At 37.8% G+C, this 17712-nt stretch overlaps 1 protein-coding gene across 11 annotated transcripts in view; it reads right to left on the bottom strand.

Annotated features, from left to right (window-relative positions):
* Nucleotides 1-948: 948 nt before the first annotated feature.
* Nucleotides 949-17712, bottom strand: part of DLGAP2 (DLG associated protein 2) — a 446234-nt gene continuing 429470 nt past the window's right edge. For all 11 annotated transcript variants that reach the window (XM_039715619.1, XM_039715618.1, XM_039715624.1 and 8 more), the window contains 5 exons: nt 16331-16746; nt 8132-8223; nt 3689-3841; nt 2843-2860; nt 949-1363 (listed from right to left, as the gene is read on the bottom strand). In XM_039715619.1, the coding sequence (XP_039571553.1) occupies nt 1145-1363; nt 2843-2860; nt 3689-3841; nt 8132-8223; nt 16331-16746 (898 nt within the window). In that variant the 3' untranslated portion in view covers nt 949-1144. The remainder of the gene's footprint in view (nt 1364-2842; nt 2861-3688; nt 3842-8131; nt 8224-16330; nt 16747-17712) is intronic.

The raw sequence follows: 17712 nt of genomic DNA on the forward strand, positions 1-17712 counted from the left end.
GCATAGAAAAATAGTTCTAAAAAAAAAAATACAATTGTAAACCACAGTTCACCTTTACCTTAACATAACCATTTAAACTTATATATACTTACCACTCACATTCATATTTCTTAAACTGTTTACAACATCACAACTGGCATTTTAAACAAGCAAGATTTTTTTGTTCTCAAGGATACCCTGGAAACTCAATTGTTATAACAATTTAAGAGTTTGAAATAGTACATGTAGCACAGCTCTTGAAATGAAAGAGAGAAGGTTTATAAAATAAACATTAACATGTAAAAGAACAGTTAAAAATGCAATGAGTGGTCCAAAGGAGCGAGTATAACTTTTTCTTTACTCATCTTATTACAGAAGATCTAACTTTTTAAGGCTTCCGTTTTCCTTTCACCCATCACTCAAGTCCTCTTCCATTACAATTTTGCTTATGTTTCAGAGTGTCGTTATACTGCTAACAGGAAACGTTTCTTAGTGGACATTCCCACCATCACCAGACTTGTATGCTTCTTGGTTTCTGATGAACTTTGGAGTTTTAGTGGCTGGATATCCCTGTTCATCTCCAGAAACTCGAATGAGATGAGAGGCCTAATGTTATTTTGCAGTAACAAAGATGAGAAGAGTGGCAGAGCGCATGGGTAAATATGTTAGCTGGGTTCTAGGAAAAGAAACTGAAGGTCAAGGAGATAAATGGGTTCTTTCTTTCCTGCTCTTTACATTTGTAGCACCTTCTACTTGGATTAGCTAATGCCTCTAGTGAATGGTGAGATGCACCCATTTATAGTTTGTTATTCTTATCCCTAATTATCACACATTTTATAAAAATATAAATAACAAAAAGTAAGCTGGGTTCCATCTCAAGAGGTGTTTCTTGTTGTCCTCTGAGAATATATCGGATAAGTCAGGTCTTGACAAGCCCTATCCATTGTAGCTGATTGTAAGTCAGACAATAAATACAAAAAGAAGTCATTCTTGCGGTGAGCTCAGCAAATTCTGAGGAAATCAAAAGCATTCCACTGTGCTTATGGCACAAAGAACACAACATCAAGGGCATATTTAGTGGAGAGAATGAGACAAAAATTACCAGGTAAGTGACAAACTGTACAAGCATTTTGTTTAAAAAAAGGAACTCTGCAGCATTCTGTCTTTAAAGCCGGGTTTGAGCCTCTGGGATATAGATCTCAATGCTGTCTGCACGCTCTGTGGCTGAATTCTGCCGGAAAGAGGCTGCTCGCTTGGCAGCCATCAGCCGTCTCCTGGCTTCTTGCCGTTGTCTGTCAGGTAGGTCCAGAGATTTTTCTCTTGTGATAGGGAATTTTCCTTTTGGGGGCTTCTTTGGTACAGGAGGAGGAATCTTTCTTTCTTCCTGCAACAGGGCATTAAAACTAAGGGTGAGCTGTGTGTAAAAGGTACTTGTCAGCAGAGCATGCACATCAAAGACATGAAATGCAAAATACTGATTACATACATCAAGCATGCTCAATTTTTGCTTGCCCATCAGCTGACTAATGGATTACATGAACAGCTATCCACACTAGGGACACTGACAAAACCCTCTTATTTGACAACCATTATGCATTCTGCAGTCCTGTGCCTGAAAAAAAGACTGCACTTCCTTCCACCATCCTTGCAGGTATTGGCACATGCAATCTGCACACCTCACTTTCATATGGATTTGTTTGATTTAAGCTGACACATTATTACACTTATTATAAACAGAAACACACACTGTCTCTCCAATAGGAATTCAGCGCATCTGTGTGATCTGATCAAGTGAAAAGACTCTCTAAGATTAGCAGGACAGGATTTTTTATTAAATTAATCATACTGAGTTTAGCCTCAGCTGGATATGAGATAGCAGCTGTGTATACATGTCTATTAGTTTAGTCTCCTCCAGGAATTGCTCTATGGAAACATTCAAGCCAGAGAGAGAACATAGGGCTAATTGTTCTGCTTGCAAGCCTTTTAAAGAAAATTATTCTGAAGAATTATCAAATTTTAAAGTGAAGTCAGTAGATTTTGTTACCAAAGGAGCTTTAAATTTCTCTGCAGGTGTTAAATCAAGAATTGTTTTGACCATTTAGAGAGTGTAAAATATCATATGAGGGCCTATAATCAAGGCATGGTACACTAATTTAGGTTAGAAGAGATAGACCTCTGGAGGTGATTTCATGCAATCTCCATTCAAAGTGGACTTGAAATTAGATGCAACTTTGAAGTTAAATGAGTTTGGCTTGGTTTTGGTTTTTTAATTTTTTTTTTTTAATTTCATGTTTAATATTGGATTGTATAGCCCTGAAGATGAAGATTCCATAACTTTATTTGTATAGGTATGGTTATTATGATAGATCTTTTTGGTACATAATTCCTTCAAGTAATGGTAATAGTCCAAAGTATGGGCTGTTCCTTATGGAGAACACAGTTAATTTGATGCGCAGCAGGATTCAAATAATGCAAAAATTGAACTGATACACTTATGCTTTACAGACTCCTCTTTTTTTTTTTTTGTTTTGTTTGGTTGGGTTTCTTTGGTTTTTTTAAAACTAATTCTGACTCCACTATCCAAATGCAATAGCCAAGACTAAATAACTAAGTTCGCTTAAAAACATAGTTCTGCATTAAACAGCAACAGTGCAACAGCCTAAGATGTTATTCCCCATTATAGTTAGTTCTGCCTGTCTTTATTTTCTCTATCTCCTGTTTTCATAAAAGCTCCATTCCTGTCATCCCATCTTATTTTCTTTTCCACTTTTAATTATTTCCCTCTTAGGAATATCACTGCTACTGTCACTATAATAATTTCTTACTTCCAGTTGCCACTAGTAAGCAAGAGTTGCAAACTCACCATCCACCAACCCGTTGGCTGAAAATTAAAATCCAAGAGGAGCATGAAGAAATGAAAAAGTTGTCAAAATGCCTCCTAATTCCTCCCAAACCAAACAAATATTCACCTGAGGCCAACAGTACTGACTCAAACCAAATGCTGTTTTCATCTGACTGATACAATAATAAGCAAAGATAGCGGGATTATCAAGGTAAGGGATGAAGTTCGAGAGAGGGGAAAGGCAGTTTCAGAATTACACTGCTTTTATGGGCAATTTGTCACCTTTGGTTTGTAAGCATCATGTGGGGCATCTCCCAAGCGGTGGAGTTGCAGGGCAGAGGTGCAGTGAGTTCACCAGCAGCACTTTGTCCCCCAGAAGTATGTCAGCTGAGCTTTAGTGTGACCTGTGCTATGTTCTGCCACATGTTTTTCTCTCATTCTGTTTCTATTATCATTTGTGTCATGCAGGAAGGGTTAAACACTGCAGTGTTCAAGTTTGAGCTGCCCCAAATGTAGTACCGTGCTGAATTTACCTTGTGTGAATTTTTGAGCTATTGTCTTCATCTGAATTAATAAGAACATATTTTTGTTCTAGCCTTTAGAATGTGAATCAAATAATTTGAAAAAAGTGTCATGGAGTAAACTAGCTTAGCAAAATCCATTTTATTTATTATATAATTCAGCTCAACATTGTTAAAAAAGAAAAGACTCCTGACATCTGATGAAAGTTTCCATGTAAAAATTGGGCCATGCCAATTAAATACTTCCCAGGGTTAGAAACCTATTGTGTTTCACTATTGTATTAAACACAAGGACACTGCAGAACTACAAATGGGGAGTAAATGGTATTGTCCATGGTCTGCTTACCTTCCTTTCAGGTGATTCTATTATTTTCCATTCATTGAGTTTCAACTGGTGCAGTTCATCAAACTTCATGCTGACATCTTCAATTGAGAGCTGCAGTAAGTCCCAGAAACCTGCAAGGTCCTGGGAAGTTGGTCTTGGCATGGCACTCGGGTCCTGCAGAGCACAAAGGAGGGAACATGAATACTCCAGGAGGCTTTCAGCGGCGTGCACTGAGGCAGGAAGGGCATGGTGCCAGATTTCATTGCTGCAGCACTGCTCAGTGCTAAGGCTCTGCGTGCTCTGCAGCTGGGAGCTGTGACTGGAAAGCTGTGCCTCCTACACAACCCAAACATGAATGAGTTGGATGTCACATGCGAGCCTTCCTGAATCTGCGGCATGGGAAGCTCCTTAGCACCATATGCTGTGCTGACCTGCATTTCTAAAAAGGAACAAGCTGACAGCCTCTGTCTGCTGATTATTAAAGGCAAAGGGAGTGTGGTTTGTATTCCAGCCAGCCTGAAGTCTTTCTGGTTAAAAATTATATTCACGATAGCTGATTAAGACAAAACAATGCCACAAAGACATCACCTTATGCTGTATTTGATGTTTACATTGTCTTGGATTTTCAAATGTATATGTGAAGTATGAAATCTTGATGGGCTGCTTGGATTTTGTTCTCCAGGGAGTTGAATCACACTCAGAAACTGGGAAGACATTACCGCCAGGTACTGCAATTAAGAGGTTCTATGTGCTTAAGACTTAATAGAGCAAACATTGGTGGTAACAATTAGAAAGATGACCCTATATTTGATAATTAACCTAATGTTGGATAAAGATTGTATTATAAGGTAGTATGCAGGCTCTTAACCCTATACTCTCTGAGCACTGGTACTAGTTCAAGAAGAGTGCTTTGTCACTTTATTGAAATAGGGCTTAATTGGTAAACATGTCTGTGAATGTAATGAAGAAATGCCTTTTTCGTTCCAGGACAGGAGGAAGCCATTATGATGGTCCAAAGAATGGAGCTGGGAGAGAGGGCATCAAAAGCATGCCAAACAGACTCTGAATCTCTCCCTTCCTGGCCAGAACCGGTAAAGACTAGCTTGCTATGTCAGCACCACTGCTGTTATGGCAGGCTCTGTTCCCCACCTTCTTCAAATCTAGTGGTGAAAGGCATTTTACCTTTAAACACAACCCCACAGCTGTTTAGAAACTGAGAGATAAGTGAGCCTTGCTATTGAATTCCTCCCTTGAATCACACGTTTCTAAAGATATTAAGGAACTGCTGTACAAGCTTGGGTTTACAGATGCCACCGTGGGAGATTAGGGCCTGGAACTGAGCATGACAACATGTAGTGTCACCCATAGACTCCTACTGGAATCTGAGCCAAAAACAACTTACAAGCCTTCTTCACTAGAAGAAAGTTTCCTTTTTATAGGGAGCTTCAGGGATCTAAGAGGCCATACAGATTATAACAGACGTCTGGGAAACATAACAACTCCAGATTAGTGTTTACTGAAAACTACTTCATTGGGTGGATCCCAATTTGTTACAAAATTTATGTCAATGGGGTTACTTACTCTACAGAGGTCAATATTTCAGGCTTTAGGAACTGACTCCCTGTGTGAAATTCATGAGGAGAATCCCACAGCAGTTTGTCTTATCTTGCAATCTGTTGTCTCCTGCCTGGTCTCCTCACTCACTCTCCCCAATTTCCTCTAAACAGCCAGAAAATGATTCCACTCATTGCAAGGGCATTGGCTTCTGAATCAAGGCTAATTGCTGTGCTGCACCTTTGTGAGCCCCACTCTGCTCACAGTGCTTGTGAAGACCATGGCCTCCAGCACGACTCTTGCAGAGGGCTGTGCCGTGTGTGCTCTGGACACAAGAGGGCTGCCTCCTGCTTCTTACACATCCACAGTTCATGAATAAACGCTGCCACAAATGAGTACTATTACAGCCAACTAAATTTTGAAAAGATTGGCTTAAACCTGCTTCTTCTCAGAAACTGCTTATTTATTTGCATCTTACTTGGAATTCAGCTCCTCCTTTTGAAGGAGGCCTAAAGCAAGGAACAAGCACCTAGATGGTGCTCAGGCTGCTCTGTTTTAGCCTGCAACCATGTCACACAAGCTGAGCAGGATCTGTGCTGACTAGAGGGCATGGAGAAGGACACTTCAAAGAAAATAAAGGGTGTTACAAAAAGCAATGTTAAATGCAAAAGAGACTAGTTATAAAGCAGTAATGACATTTTCCCAAGTAGTTAGTGGGAAAAGTTTAGGAGATAGCCAGCCAGAGTCATAAAATAGAAAACTTCATTGAAGCTTACATTTCTGTGAATTTACCCTACGTGAGAGTCTTTGATAAGAGCTCCTAACACAGAGCACAATCAAATGTACCATTTGAAGTTCCCATGATCCTTTAGAAAAGTCCATAGGTGACCTTCATGGTTTCAGTCTGAGTAAGTATGTTCTTCTGAAACCCTTGTTACATTTTGAACTGGCACAATTAAATGCTGTTCTTTTGTGTCCTACACTTAAACTTATAGATGCTAAACACCGTCAGAGAAACTGCTGTGTGGCAGCCCTGTACGTGCTGGATGTTTTAGAGAAAGGGAGTGCACAAGTTGACAGCATTCCCCTGGAGCACTGAGATGCTGCTTTAGGAGCGTGGAAAGCCTGCTGTAGGTATGCACTAAGTGACTATCTAGCCACAAAGTTTATCATTAGGTATAGGAAGAAAAGCTTCCAGGCATGAATGACCTACAGTCAGTTTTGCAGTTGCTACTTTCTGCAGAGCCCATTATTTATTTAATGAATGTGAAGGATATTCAGAACCTAAATCTTGAGAGTGGGGTAAAGATGCTGTTATGGACTTCAGAGGTTTATTATCCAAAAGAGGAAAAGAGAAGTAAAATCTTGCTATCTTTTTGGTTGTGTTGCCTACAAAGTTTTAGATTTCTCCTTGCACTTTCTATTGGAAGTAGAAAAAACTAATTCAATTAATTGTCCTTTCTCCCAGACAGCTGAGTGTTGTGCTGAGAAGGAGCTGCACTTGCTATTACAGTAATGCTCTTGAGCACAAGTGCTGGGCCCACTTGAAGATAAAAGAAGTGGTGTTGGGATTAGGCTCTCCAAATCTTAGTTTGCACAGCTTAATCAATCAGGTGATGGAGGGCATTTTTAAATTTGCAGAGAGAAAGTTTCAGACAATGATGAAGGTTCCCTTTTTTTGATATGAAACAAATTACTAGATAGGGAGCACACATCATATATTTGATCATACAGATGTGGTCAATTCTTCCTTGTCAGACTTTGTATATTTCCTCTGTTATTCTGTAACAGATTTTAAAATTTTTGTTTTAACAGACTTTTTGATAAGTGGATTCTTTCCTAATGAGGACCACGTATTTTAATATTTTCTATCAGAAGGTATGACATTTTTGTTATTATTTTCTCAGTATTATTTCATTGCAGGTATTCTGGATGTTTAACTTCATGGATGGAAAGTACAAGTAGGTCTTTGCAGAATGGATATTCTGCCTTAGAAGTTATGTGACAAAACCCAATGAGCAAAGAAAAGTATGTAAGGAGATTATAGGTTATATCTGCTGTCATGAACACAACAAAATTCCAAGATTTGAGGTTTAAGGACAGTCAGAAGGAAAAGGTACACTTGCTATTTGAGAGAGACAAAGAAAGGTTTTCTACCACCAGCCGCAGCTAGAAGAATTATGTTCTTCTATTGGTTAGTATCATCTTGCCACAGCATTTGTATCACTGATGACTGCTGTCATATTAATGAAGATAACATTTAGAATTGAATTAGTCTCTAATGAACTTCCAGAACAATAGCAGTAACCCTCACAAGTAATATAACGTATCTGTTCCTTTAGCCCCAGGACATCTCATATATAATTGGCAACACAAATTATCCAACTTAATTTGATGAACATTATAGATATCTCATTTCCATGATCAGTCCTATTTTCAGGTAGGTAGAAATGGATCTGTATTCTCCAATATTCTATTTTACAATTTTCCACGGATTTTAATGCGAAAATTTCCCCTTTCCTTACATGAAATATAGTTACTATATTAGGGTATTGCAAAAATAAGCCATAATATTATGTTTCAGAAAACTTGTATTTGTTCCCTTCTCATTTTATTTTGTTTAATAAAGACAGCAAAAAGAGAAAAGCAAAACATAATCAGATTGAAATTACTGAATTTATATACATGCTTAAAAAAATCTACCAACATCATACATAAGGGCTAAGTTTAAAAAAAGGGGGAAATAAATGTGGGACATGAAAACAACATTTCAGAATGCTACTTCTCAGGTGCACTACAATTGTTTTTGAAGTAAAAATATTAAATACTAAAATTTAAAGTGACATATTGTGGAATATTATGGATGAAAAAACTTAAACTCTTCAAGAATAACCAGGCAAAGTGACTTACCAGATTTTGCTGACAAAGCCAATAAAATTGCTGGAATTTCTGAGACATGAGGAGCTGAGCACTTCCAACAGCACTTCGGATCTTACCTAGGACTAAGCATACAGATGGATTACTACCAGTAAATGGTTTTTGTCAGCAAATACAATATCCAGCTCAAAAAAATGCAGGTAAAGTTCCTGATTATTTTAAAATAGAAGTAAATATTTGGTTTTGTTGTTTGTGATTATACACATAAAACATATTTTAAAATGACTGAGGTATAGGAAAAATCAGTGGCACTTTATCTTTTGGCAATGATGAATGAATAATAAATGATATGTAAATAAGTCAAAACAGCTTAGACTTTACTTGCTTAAGGAAGTAGAAAAAACTAAGGGGCTATATTCAGCTTTCTGAAGTGGGCATCCATCAATCCATATGATTCTGAAAACACTCTTAAATTTCACAGTATTAACATCTCTCCCATTTACATTTGCTCATGTAAATTGAGAGCTGTTGAAATTGTGTTGCCTCAAGAACCAGTTGGATATCTGTTCCTTCTGAAGCTGAAGGCACATGTACCTTAGACTATACCTTTTGGTTATGCAATTGTAAATTACTTCACTCACTACACTTGTGTGGATGATCCCTGGGTGAGATCTCTTTATCAGTTCCGAGGGTAAAGTTACTACATTCAACTGTAATATAACATAAGAATTAGATCCTCACAGGAATTACATCTCTGAGACATGTTTTGGTACACCCACTAGGAATTACAGGTTGTCTGTCCAGGAAAATATACAAAGTCCTCAGCACAGGAGCTTCAGACAAAGTGGGACACAAACAGGTGCTCCAGGACTTTGCTGAGCCAGCATCAGCCCCCGTGGATGTGTTGGTGTTTCCTCACTGTCAATGTGCACATGCCCATACAGAATGCACTGGGGAAAATGACCAAACTTATTTTACTTTGTTTCCAAATGACCAAACTCATTGGCTTTGTTTCCAAGAGTCATCTGTCTAAATTAAAAATTTTGAACACATTATAATCAGCGTTCAGCAGCTCAGCCGTGTTAGGCACTTATTTTTAGATAAGCTGAATTTCCTCCTGGAGATGCCTCAGTCTGTCTATTGACTACCTAAGGGGATTATCTCCAAGAAACTAACTCATCCTGACTCCCACACCTGCTGGGATAAAAAACACACTTTGGTAGGTGGCACCATGCTTTTGTATACCTTCCTACATATCCTTTCCTACAGTTCCTTTCCTCCACATCCATCTCCACGATGAAAAACAAATAATTTTAAAAAGCATTATAAACTGTGGTCTCAGTGAAAAATTTATTTTAGCAGGAGAATTTCCAAATCTTTAAATAATGTTAAAGATATAGAGAGGTGGGGTAAATGTAGACGGGAATTACTCTGATATATTTTACTTCAATTTGGAGAAACTGAGTTTGATAATTTAAACAGGATGTTAAGTATAAGTGTGGAATAAAGCTGATACAGCACAACTGATCTGCAGCCCCTGATATAGAAAACACTAAAATGTGGCACTAAATGTGTTGTTATTTAGAATAAGTAGAGGAGGGCATGTGGAAAACAGTATTTTGGTAGTAGATTTTACATTTTAATTCTGCTTTCTTTTGACCAGTGAAACATCTGCTCACCTAAGAGTAGGTGAAAGATTTTGGGCTCTAGTTAAAGTCTCAGTAACTTTCAAGGCATGTGCTAATATGTAGAGTTGTGGGTCTCAAACTCTATTCCATTTTCTGTTAGGCAAACAGTAGAGCTGTGCCACAACACTAAATTAAACAGAAATATACATAATTCATCAGTCCTGTGTGACATCCATTGTAGAAGGGTTAAGTGGTTCAGGGCTGCATGAGTAATTCACTGAGGATTGTTTTTCTTCTGTTGGCCAAATGAAATAAATCATTTTAATGGGTTTCGGATTTTTTGATCATCAAACCCCTCGCTTTCCTCTACAGAGTTATTGGCATACAAGAGGGAATAGTTGAGTGTTAAAGCCTGAACAAACATACAAAAACATAAATAAAAAATAAATGTTTCATTTGATCTGACGCAAATTGCTTTAATTTGGTTTTCAACATTCTTAATAAAGACAATGACTTTAGTGATGAACAGCCTGGTATTCTCCTTTTTTCTCTTGGTGATCTATAGCTTAGGACATTATACAAACTCCCAGTGTGAGGTCAGAGGTCCTCCTTTTCCAGGATGAGGAATTATGCTGTAGCAGGTCCCTGACATCACCTATTCCATGCAATGTTCAGTGATTCACTGGGCAAAAATGAGTGAGGTTGATTCCATGGGCTGATGGTTGTAATGGTTGTCTCTAGTGAGTAAAGTTCAGCTTTAGTTTCCTCTGCTGCATTTTACAGTTCATAGCTCAAATACATAGCCTGAGTAAGGGGCATTGGTTTTAGCTCTTCTGCAGAAATATAGATCCTGACAGAATCTATATATATCTGATATTTTCTAGTGAACCTCAGCTACCCAAACCCTCATACTAAATAAACATTAATTTTATCTTCATTATCATGAAGCATCACGTCAGCAAGCATTAGTGATTTAAAGCCCAGTCAGACTGGTCAAGATTTAGGCACTGACAATGTAGCATTTTGGTGGGATACACATTTGTCAGGGATATAAGGCTGTGATGGTTGCATATGCCATTGAGTCACAGAGCTGAATACACATGTACAATTACAGCCCTAGAATTTACTAAAGATCTAACTCTATTTCCATTTTAATAAGTAAATCAGATGTAATAAAACATAGAGGTTAGAATCTCTCATATTCATGCTACTCTGCCTTGCTGTAATTAAATTAAAGTATTAAAACACTTCAACTCATAATCTTTAGCACAATATTAATAGACATCCAAAGCCTTGTTATTAATTTCATGCATTGGGGAATTATTCTGATGAGTGCAGATTGATTATCTCCATGAAAAAATGATGAATGTTAGAGACAGAAGAGATTGAGATGTTTGGTGATGACTAGAAGATTTTTCTTGTAAACAAATAATGATAAAATCTACCAATACACATAGACATAATATTCATATAATCCATAAACCTCCTTGCATTAGGATAATTTTGCCCAAATGTCAGGAAAGAGTCACACAACCTTAATTCTGCTCCCTGAGCATATGAAGCACTCCATTTTTGTTGTATGGTCCTGTATGACTTTAGCTCTGAAGACATACAAAACTCTGACCATGACTTCAGTGAGAGTAGGCTCAGGATTTACACCCCAATTAGAGATTGTGTAAATTGCACAATTAACACAATGGTGTCTTTTCCCCTGTATGTGTAGAATTGCTTGAGAAATTCTACAAAACCTTGTAATCAAAAATTATTTCATATCACAAAAGTAGAGAGGGAAAAGTTAGGCCTGTATTGATGAAATTGATTATGATCTGATGCTGTAACTCTGATCTTGACAGGTTAAAAGCTTTGTTCAATTGTGCCACTGCTGCACCAGCAGTGCACCAGCAGTGAGAAACTGCTAACAATCAATCTGCTTCTGGCATTCATTACTGTCTATTTAAATGACATATTTTAATTTAAATTTTCATTCAATTTGATCATTTCATTCCCCCCCCCATACTTGTAAATAAATTACTCCACAATCTGAAATAATATGCCTGGAAAAATATTGAAACTGGCATGTAGTTCACTTTCCTAACTCAAAGTAGGGCATGATATTTGTCTAATCTCTAAAGTTAAATTAGTAATCTTTAGAAATATAATTTTACTATCAACAGTGTCTAGACACAAAAATAAATATATAATGTTCAGATGGCATTTTAGGACAGCACAGCCCTCATCTGGCAGTGCTCTGGAGAGTAACGGGATCCTTGTTCACCAATGGGTAAACAAGGGTCCCATTAAAAGCTAAATTCAAGAAGGAGAACAAAACAAAGCTAAGTTCAAAAAGGAGAAAATTTCAGCAGAACAATACAAATCCTGGGAGGAATTATTGGATGTCACAGTGTAGGACTATACAGACTATTTCCGTACAGTTAAGACATTCTTTAGTCATTCACAACAATCCAAATGGAAATTTTAATATCTCCTGAAGCATGGATTTGTGAAAAGCATTAGAAAATTATGTCAGTAATTTCTCTTTGGTTAAAGGATAACTTATATTTGGTCAAACACCTAAGAAAGCTTTTATGGATAATTAATTCATGAATATACTAAAATCAATTGGCTGTGAGGTTTTTTTGTTGATTTTTATTCACCTAAAATTATGGGAGATTTTACTCTGTGTTTTCTATTACTATTCAGTCCCATTAGTAAAGCCTTTGCAGTACTGTGGAAATAGCAGCTAGAGGATTAGCAAGGAATGGTCCAGTATCCATGGAATCAAGGGGAATGGGAGACAGAGGTAATACTTTGAACTCACACTCTAATATCTTTATTTTTTTTCCCTGCTAGAGATCATTTTACTGCTATGCCAGCAGAGCTGCTAACCACAATGCAGAAAATACCAGCAAAACAACATTTTTGCTGGCATAGTTTATTCTATAGATAATTTTTGAACCTATCTAAGGATTTTTATGTGAGAGTAAACTCTGTAGAGCTGTTCTCCCTAACAAAGTTCTCCCTAACATAGCAGATGGCACTGAGAAACCCAGGGTTGTCTTCTTTCCCCTGCCAAACCCTGCCTGCAAGCTGCGGGCAGGGACTGCAGTTCCCTCTCCCTGCTCTGCTCTTCCTGCTCCCATCACTGTGCTCATGGGATGCAGAGTCCTGACCCTCTTGGTCTTCAATAGCTTTGTGACACTTGAAATTGTTTTCTTTGTCATCACCTACACACTAATAGCCAAACACAATTTTCAGGGTGTAAAACTGAAACTCCAGTCAGCACCCATGAGAAACACATATCTTTGCCTGGAGGCACCCTGTGACTGCAAGTGACCAGATCTAACCCTGGGAAATGTTACAGACACATATCTATATTTTTATATATAATGAACACTCACACATATATAAAAATAATAAACAGAGCACAAACAACTGCTTCCACAAACAATATAAGAACTTTGCAGAGACTCCAAAATAAAACTCACGGCAACTGACCAAACAAAAAAAAAAAGTTCTGAAATAAGGAGAGAGAGGTTATTTTTGTTGCAATGATTATCTCTTTTTCTAAGACCTGATGAGTGAAGTTCTTAAAACAACATTATGGAACAAAAGGTTCAGTGAAAGAAAAGAATCAATATAGCAATCAGACAGCTTTTGCTGTTCTCAGGGCTGCTGCGTTAACACCAAAACTGAAAATGTTTTCTAAAATGCAGTTCTATTTTAACTGTTCCCATGTTTAAAACAAAATAGAAGTGGTATCATAAAGATAGCCTTCTCCTATGAGATGCAAAACTATATTCAGTCTTCATGTACAATTAATATATCCAGGCCAAAAAGAAATGATTCAGAATTAAGAATGACAGTTTGAATGTGCAAACGTTGCTGTGAAGTGTTTTGGGAATAGTAGTCTTGCTGGAAGATGGAAAACCATATTTATTTGCTTTTGGCTCAGCCATTTCTGTTTATTTGCTTCAAGAACTGGCAAATGTTTAAATATGTCAAGATACATTTCATGTTATTAAACTTAAGTTCTTGAGGATACACACCTTACAACCTCTGTAGCTTAGACTGGGGGTACAAAATGTTTTAAAAACTCAACAGGAAAAAAATTATTCACACAGAGTTTTTAGAATGCTGTGAAGCTCATTCCCCTGCTGAAATTAATTATTTGAAAACTTCATTTTACTTAATGTAAATGTTATTGGATGAAGTGATACTATTTAAAAATAATGTAATTTGGAAATTATTTCAGGAAGATCTCTTGAAATGCATTTTATACAATGAAAAATCGGAACTTTAAACACAGTCAGCTGAACACAAATTCTGGCCTTGCAAACACTATGTAGACCTATTTGATAACTTCTTTAACCTATTAGGGAGGGTAAAAAGTTCCCCCAAGAACAAGTAATTAACCCATTTTTGTTAGTTTAAAAAAGAAACTTCAACGATTTCAGTTGTATTTCATCAACTCTGTTATCAGGGAATTGCTCTTTCTTTTTCTCTTCCAAATTTGAGTCCCTCTGCAAACAGGGGAAAAAAATCCTGGTACTATGTTTTGTTTTTTGACTGAAATATTCCAAGTTAGTGTCACTAACTCCTAATATTAATAAAAATTACTGAAGTCCACATTGTCTTCATGTCCTATGTACAATTTTTAGAAAACTACCTTCTTGATTGCCATTTCACCATGCAGTAAACTCTTCCAGAGTATATCTGGAGTGCAAGAGTATAGGTTCACATGATGGGAAGGAGAATGGTTCTGCATCTGAGAACAAGTAGTCAGCCAAATCAGGTCATCCAAGTTTTCCTCATATAGTACCCAGTTTCATATTCCAAAGAGTAACTGCTCTAACTGCCTCTCCACATCTCCCAGTGAGGGAGGGGTAGGGATGCAAGCGTGTTTCCAGTGCTCATTTCATATGGCTGCAGATTTGACTGGGACTGTGCAAAAGGAAGAGCTTACAAAGAGAGAAGGCAGAAGAAGTCCAGCTCTTGCCTGCAGACTCCTTGCTAGGAAAGAGAGGGGCTAATGGCCTGTGTGTTTCTCCCCTTTGCTCCCCAAATAATCATACTCTTTCAAAGGAGATCAAAGTCTTGCTCTTTGAACTTGTGCTTCAGATGGAGAACACTGATGTTCCCACATCAGTAACAGGTGATCTGGGAAGCAGGTGCTTTGGGAATCTTAATGATGTCACTGAAATGTCAGTATTCAGCACTGCAAAGACTTGAAGAATTGAAAAATAGGACACGTGAAAAAAAGAAGTACTGAGGAAGAACCATTATGAAAGGTTTGGAAAATCTTCCACAGGCTAATCAAAGGAAAATATGTTGTTATTTAACAGTCCCTAGAAGGGTGTTAAAGTCTAGTATCAATGGAAGGGGAAAATTCTGAGGTCTGCTCTGCCATGATGAAAATAAGGACAAAACCCACAGTCTATAAAGCACCAGAGGCTGAAGGAAGGAAAACTCACCACCCCACCCCAAATCCTCTGCTGTTACTTAGCAGACTTGTGTACAATACAGCAGAGAAATATGACTGTAAATAAAAAAAGATGACGTAAAAACATAGACATTTTTTGCTTTGAAAAGGTCAGTGCAAGAAATAGAAACTGGCCTTTTAGTCAGCATGCTGGCCTGGCTCAAGACCTGAGGGTACATCATAGCAAGAACTCATTGAGGAGGAAAGAAGATGATCAGGAAACAGTACTCAGAGGTGATGGTAAAATTTGTAAGAATGCAGGGAAAGATGCTAGTAAGAAAACTTAATATGAATTCATTTGTGGTCTGAAAAAATCTCAGCTGAGACAATAATTCAGATTGTCAGGAATTGAAATATTTATAAAACTGGGCCTGAAGAACAAGGATAATTGACCTCAAAGGGAATCACAGGGAGCTGGCTACTGAGTCCTAGGACCACTTTGATATATTACTATCATTAGCGCTGTCTTGGATCTTGTTCCAAAATAGTCTACATTATTTTTCACTTTATCCCATCACTCCTTTCAAGGTGTCCACAGGACATGAGAGAATAATAATGATTCTTGACAAAATTGTAATAAGAAAATGGAGCTGAATTTTCTAATAATGCATACGCCTGTCTAACTGCAGAAGTACTTTAACTGTTGTTCCTGCCTGCTATGCTTTCTGGTTTTCCAAGAGGCTGAAGTTCCTGTAAATGAATGGAAACATTTTTAAAATGGCTGCTCACTAAGAGGCAAAATCCCAGGTTTCAGGAGAAGGGCAAAACAGTGTTCATGTAAGACCACTCTCTGTGCTCTGGCAAAGGGTCAAGCACTGGAATGGGAAGAATGTGTCAAATTTGGAGCTGTGGATAGAGCTAGTGCACCATCTGAGCTCTATGTAATACCAGACAATACTTTGGTTCTGCACTGGACTCTAGAGTTGGTTCTTTAACTACTTCCGCAAAACCTTACTCTGGGAAGCACCATCTTGTGCAGCCAGCCACAGGACAGTGTTCTTATGCATTATGGTTCTTTGCTTCTACAGGATGAGTGAGGACAAACTGCAAACCACAGCTTTATCCTAACAGATTTCATATTTTAGTAATCGTCTGTATACTGAAAAGATACTGAAATGTTCTTACTTTCTTCCGAAAGATCATTTTCTTCTGCTTCTCTTTCCATTTCTTTGCACCACCCTTCCATTCTCTTAGTTTCAGTGTGTAGCAACTTCATAAACCAAGATCCGTCCCGTCGACAAGGAGACATTCGACCAGTCTCTACTGTCTCAATGGCTGGCTCCAGCCAGGGCTCTGGTGGTGGAAGGTTTGAGGTGTCAACTGGGGTCCTGTAATCTTCTCTGTAACTGAACAGTCCCTGTGTCCGTACAGTTCTCACTGCACTGTATTGGGTGGGTGTGCTGGGCTCTGAGTGCTGCTGGAATGACGAGCCAAATTGAAGTCCCTTATCCTCCATGGTGATGTGTCCTGGAAAACCCTCCAGTTCCAGGTCAGCCTGGACAGCTGCTGTTACACTGTTCGAGCGCTTGAATCGTCCATGTCTTGGTGAAGAGGGAAGAAAGAAAAGACATTAACACACATAAATAATGTATGTGATGGTACAGAGCCACAGAATAATATTTCAGTGAGAAGGAATGGATTCTGTTCTTCTCGTTGGACTTTATGTTAAACATTTTTGCTTTGTGTATATCTCACTAAAATTAGATGGTGAGTAGCAACAGAGAGGAAAAATAAAATGCATAGTGGAATCATTGATCTAAGAAAGGGTACAAAAGAAAATAATTTAAATAGTCTCTGGAAGCAAATATTGATTTGTTCTCATACTACAAAACAACATGCGTCATTACTAAATAAACTGTAAATAACTAGCAGAACTAGAACTTCCTGATAGAAGTCTGTAAAGTATAGATGTATAAAATTTTCTAGTGTTCAGAATTTTAAGTAAAAAGATCTGAAAACCTGCTCAGTTAGGACTTTTGAGAATCCTGTAATAAAAGAAAGATAATATCAGCACATTTAAGACTGGGGGTTGGGGGTTTTTTGGTCTTATAGGGTGCCCATTAAAAGTTGATTATCCACTGTTATATGACACTGAATAATGACATTTAGGAAAAGCTTTGTGTTAAAATGTTAGATAGAGAAGCAAAGATTATTTGTGAAATCTATTCACATTGGAGTCCATTGTCTCAAATTATTTGCAGTTCGTGATGGCAAAAGGCAATTAGCAGCCAGATACTCTCAGACAGCTGCTGTGAAATGAGATAATGGTCCTGGTCCAGTACCTGACAAAGAGTACCTACCAGGGTTAACCTGTGGGTCAGTACATGGGCCTGTAGCTTTACAAAATTAGAGAACTGAACAAATCAGAAAGCTGATTCTAGTTTAAAATAAAGGTACCATCCTAAGAATTTTGTCTCCTTTTTTGGACTGGGAAAGCCTGGATCAACGTGAGGAGTTCTATTGAAGGAAGACTGTTCCAATATGTGACTCTTAGTATTTGTTCTGAC

Source organism: Passer montanus, unplaced genomic scaffold (genome assembly GCF_014805655.1).
Source record: "Passer montanus isolate IOZ18808 unplaced genomic scaffold, ASM1480565v1 scaffold34, whole genome shotgun sequence".
Classification (NCBI taxonomy): domain Eukaryota; kingdom Metazoa; phylum Chordata; class Aves; order Passeriformes; family Passeridae; genus Passer; species Passer montanus.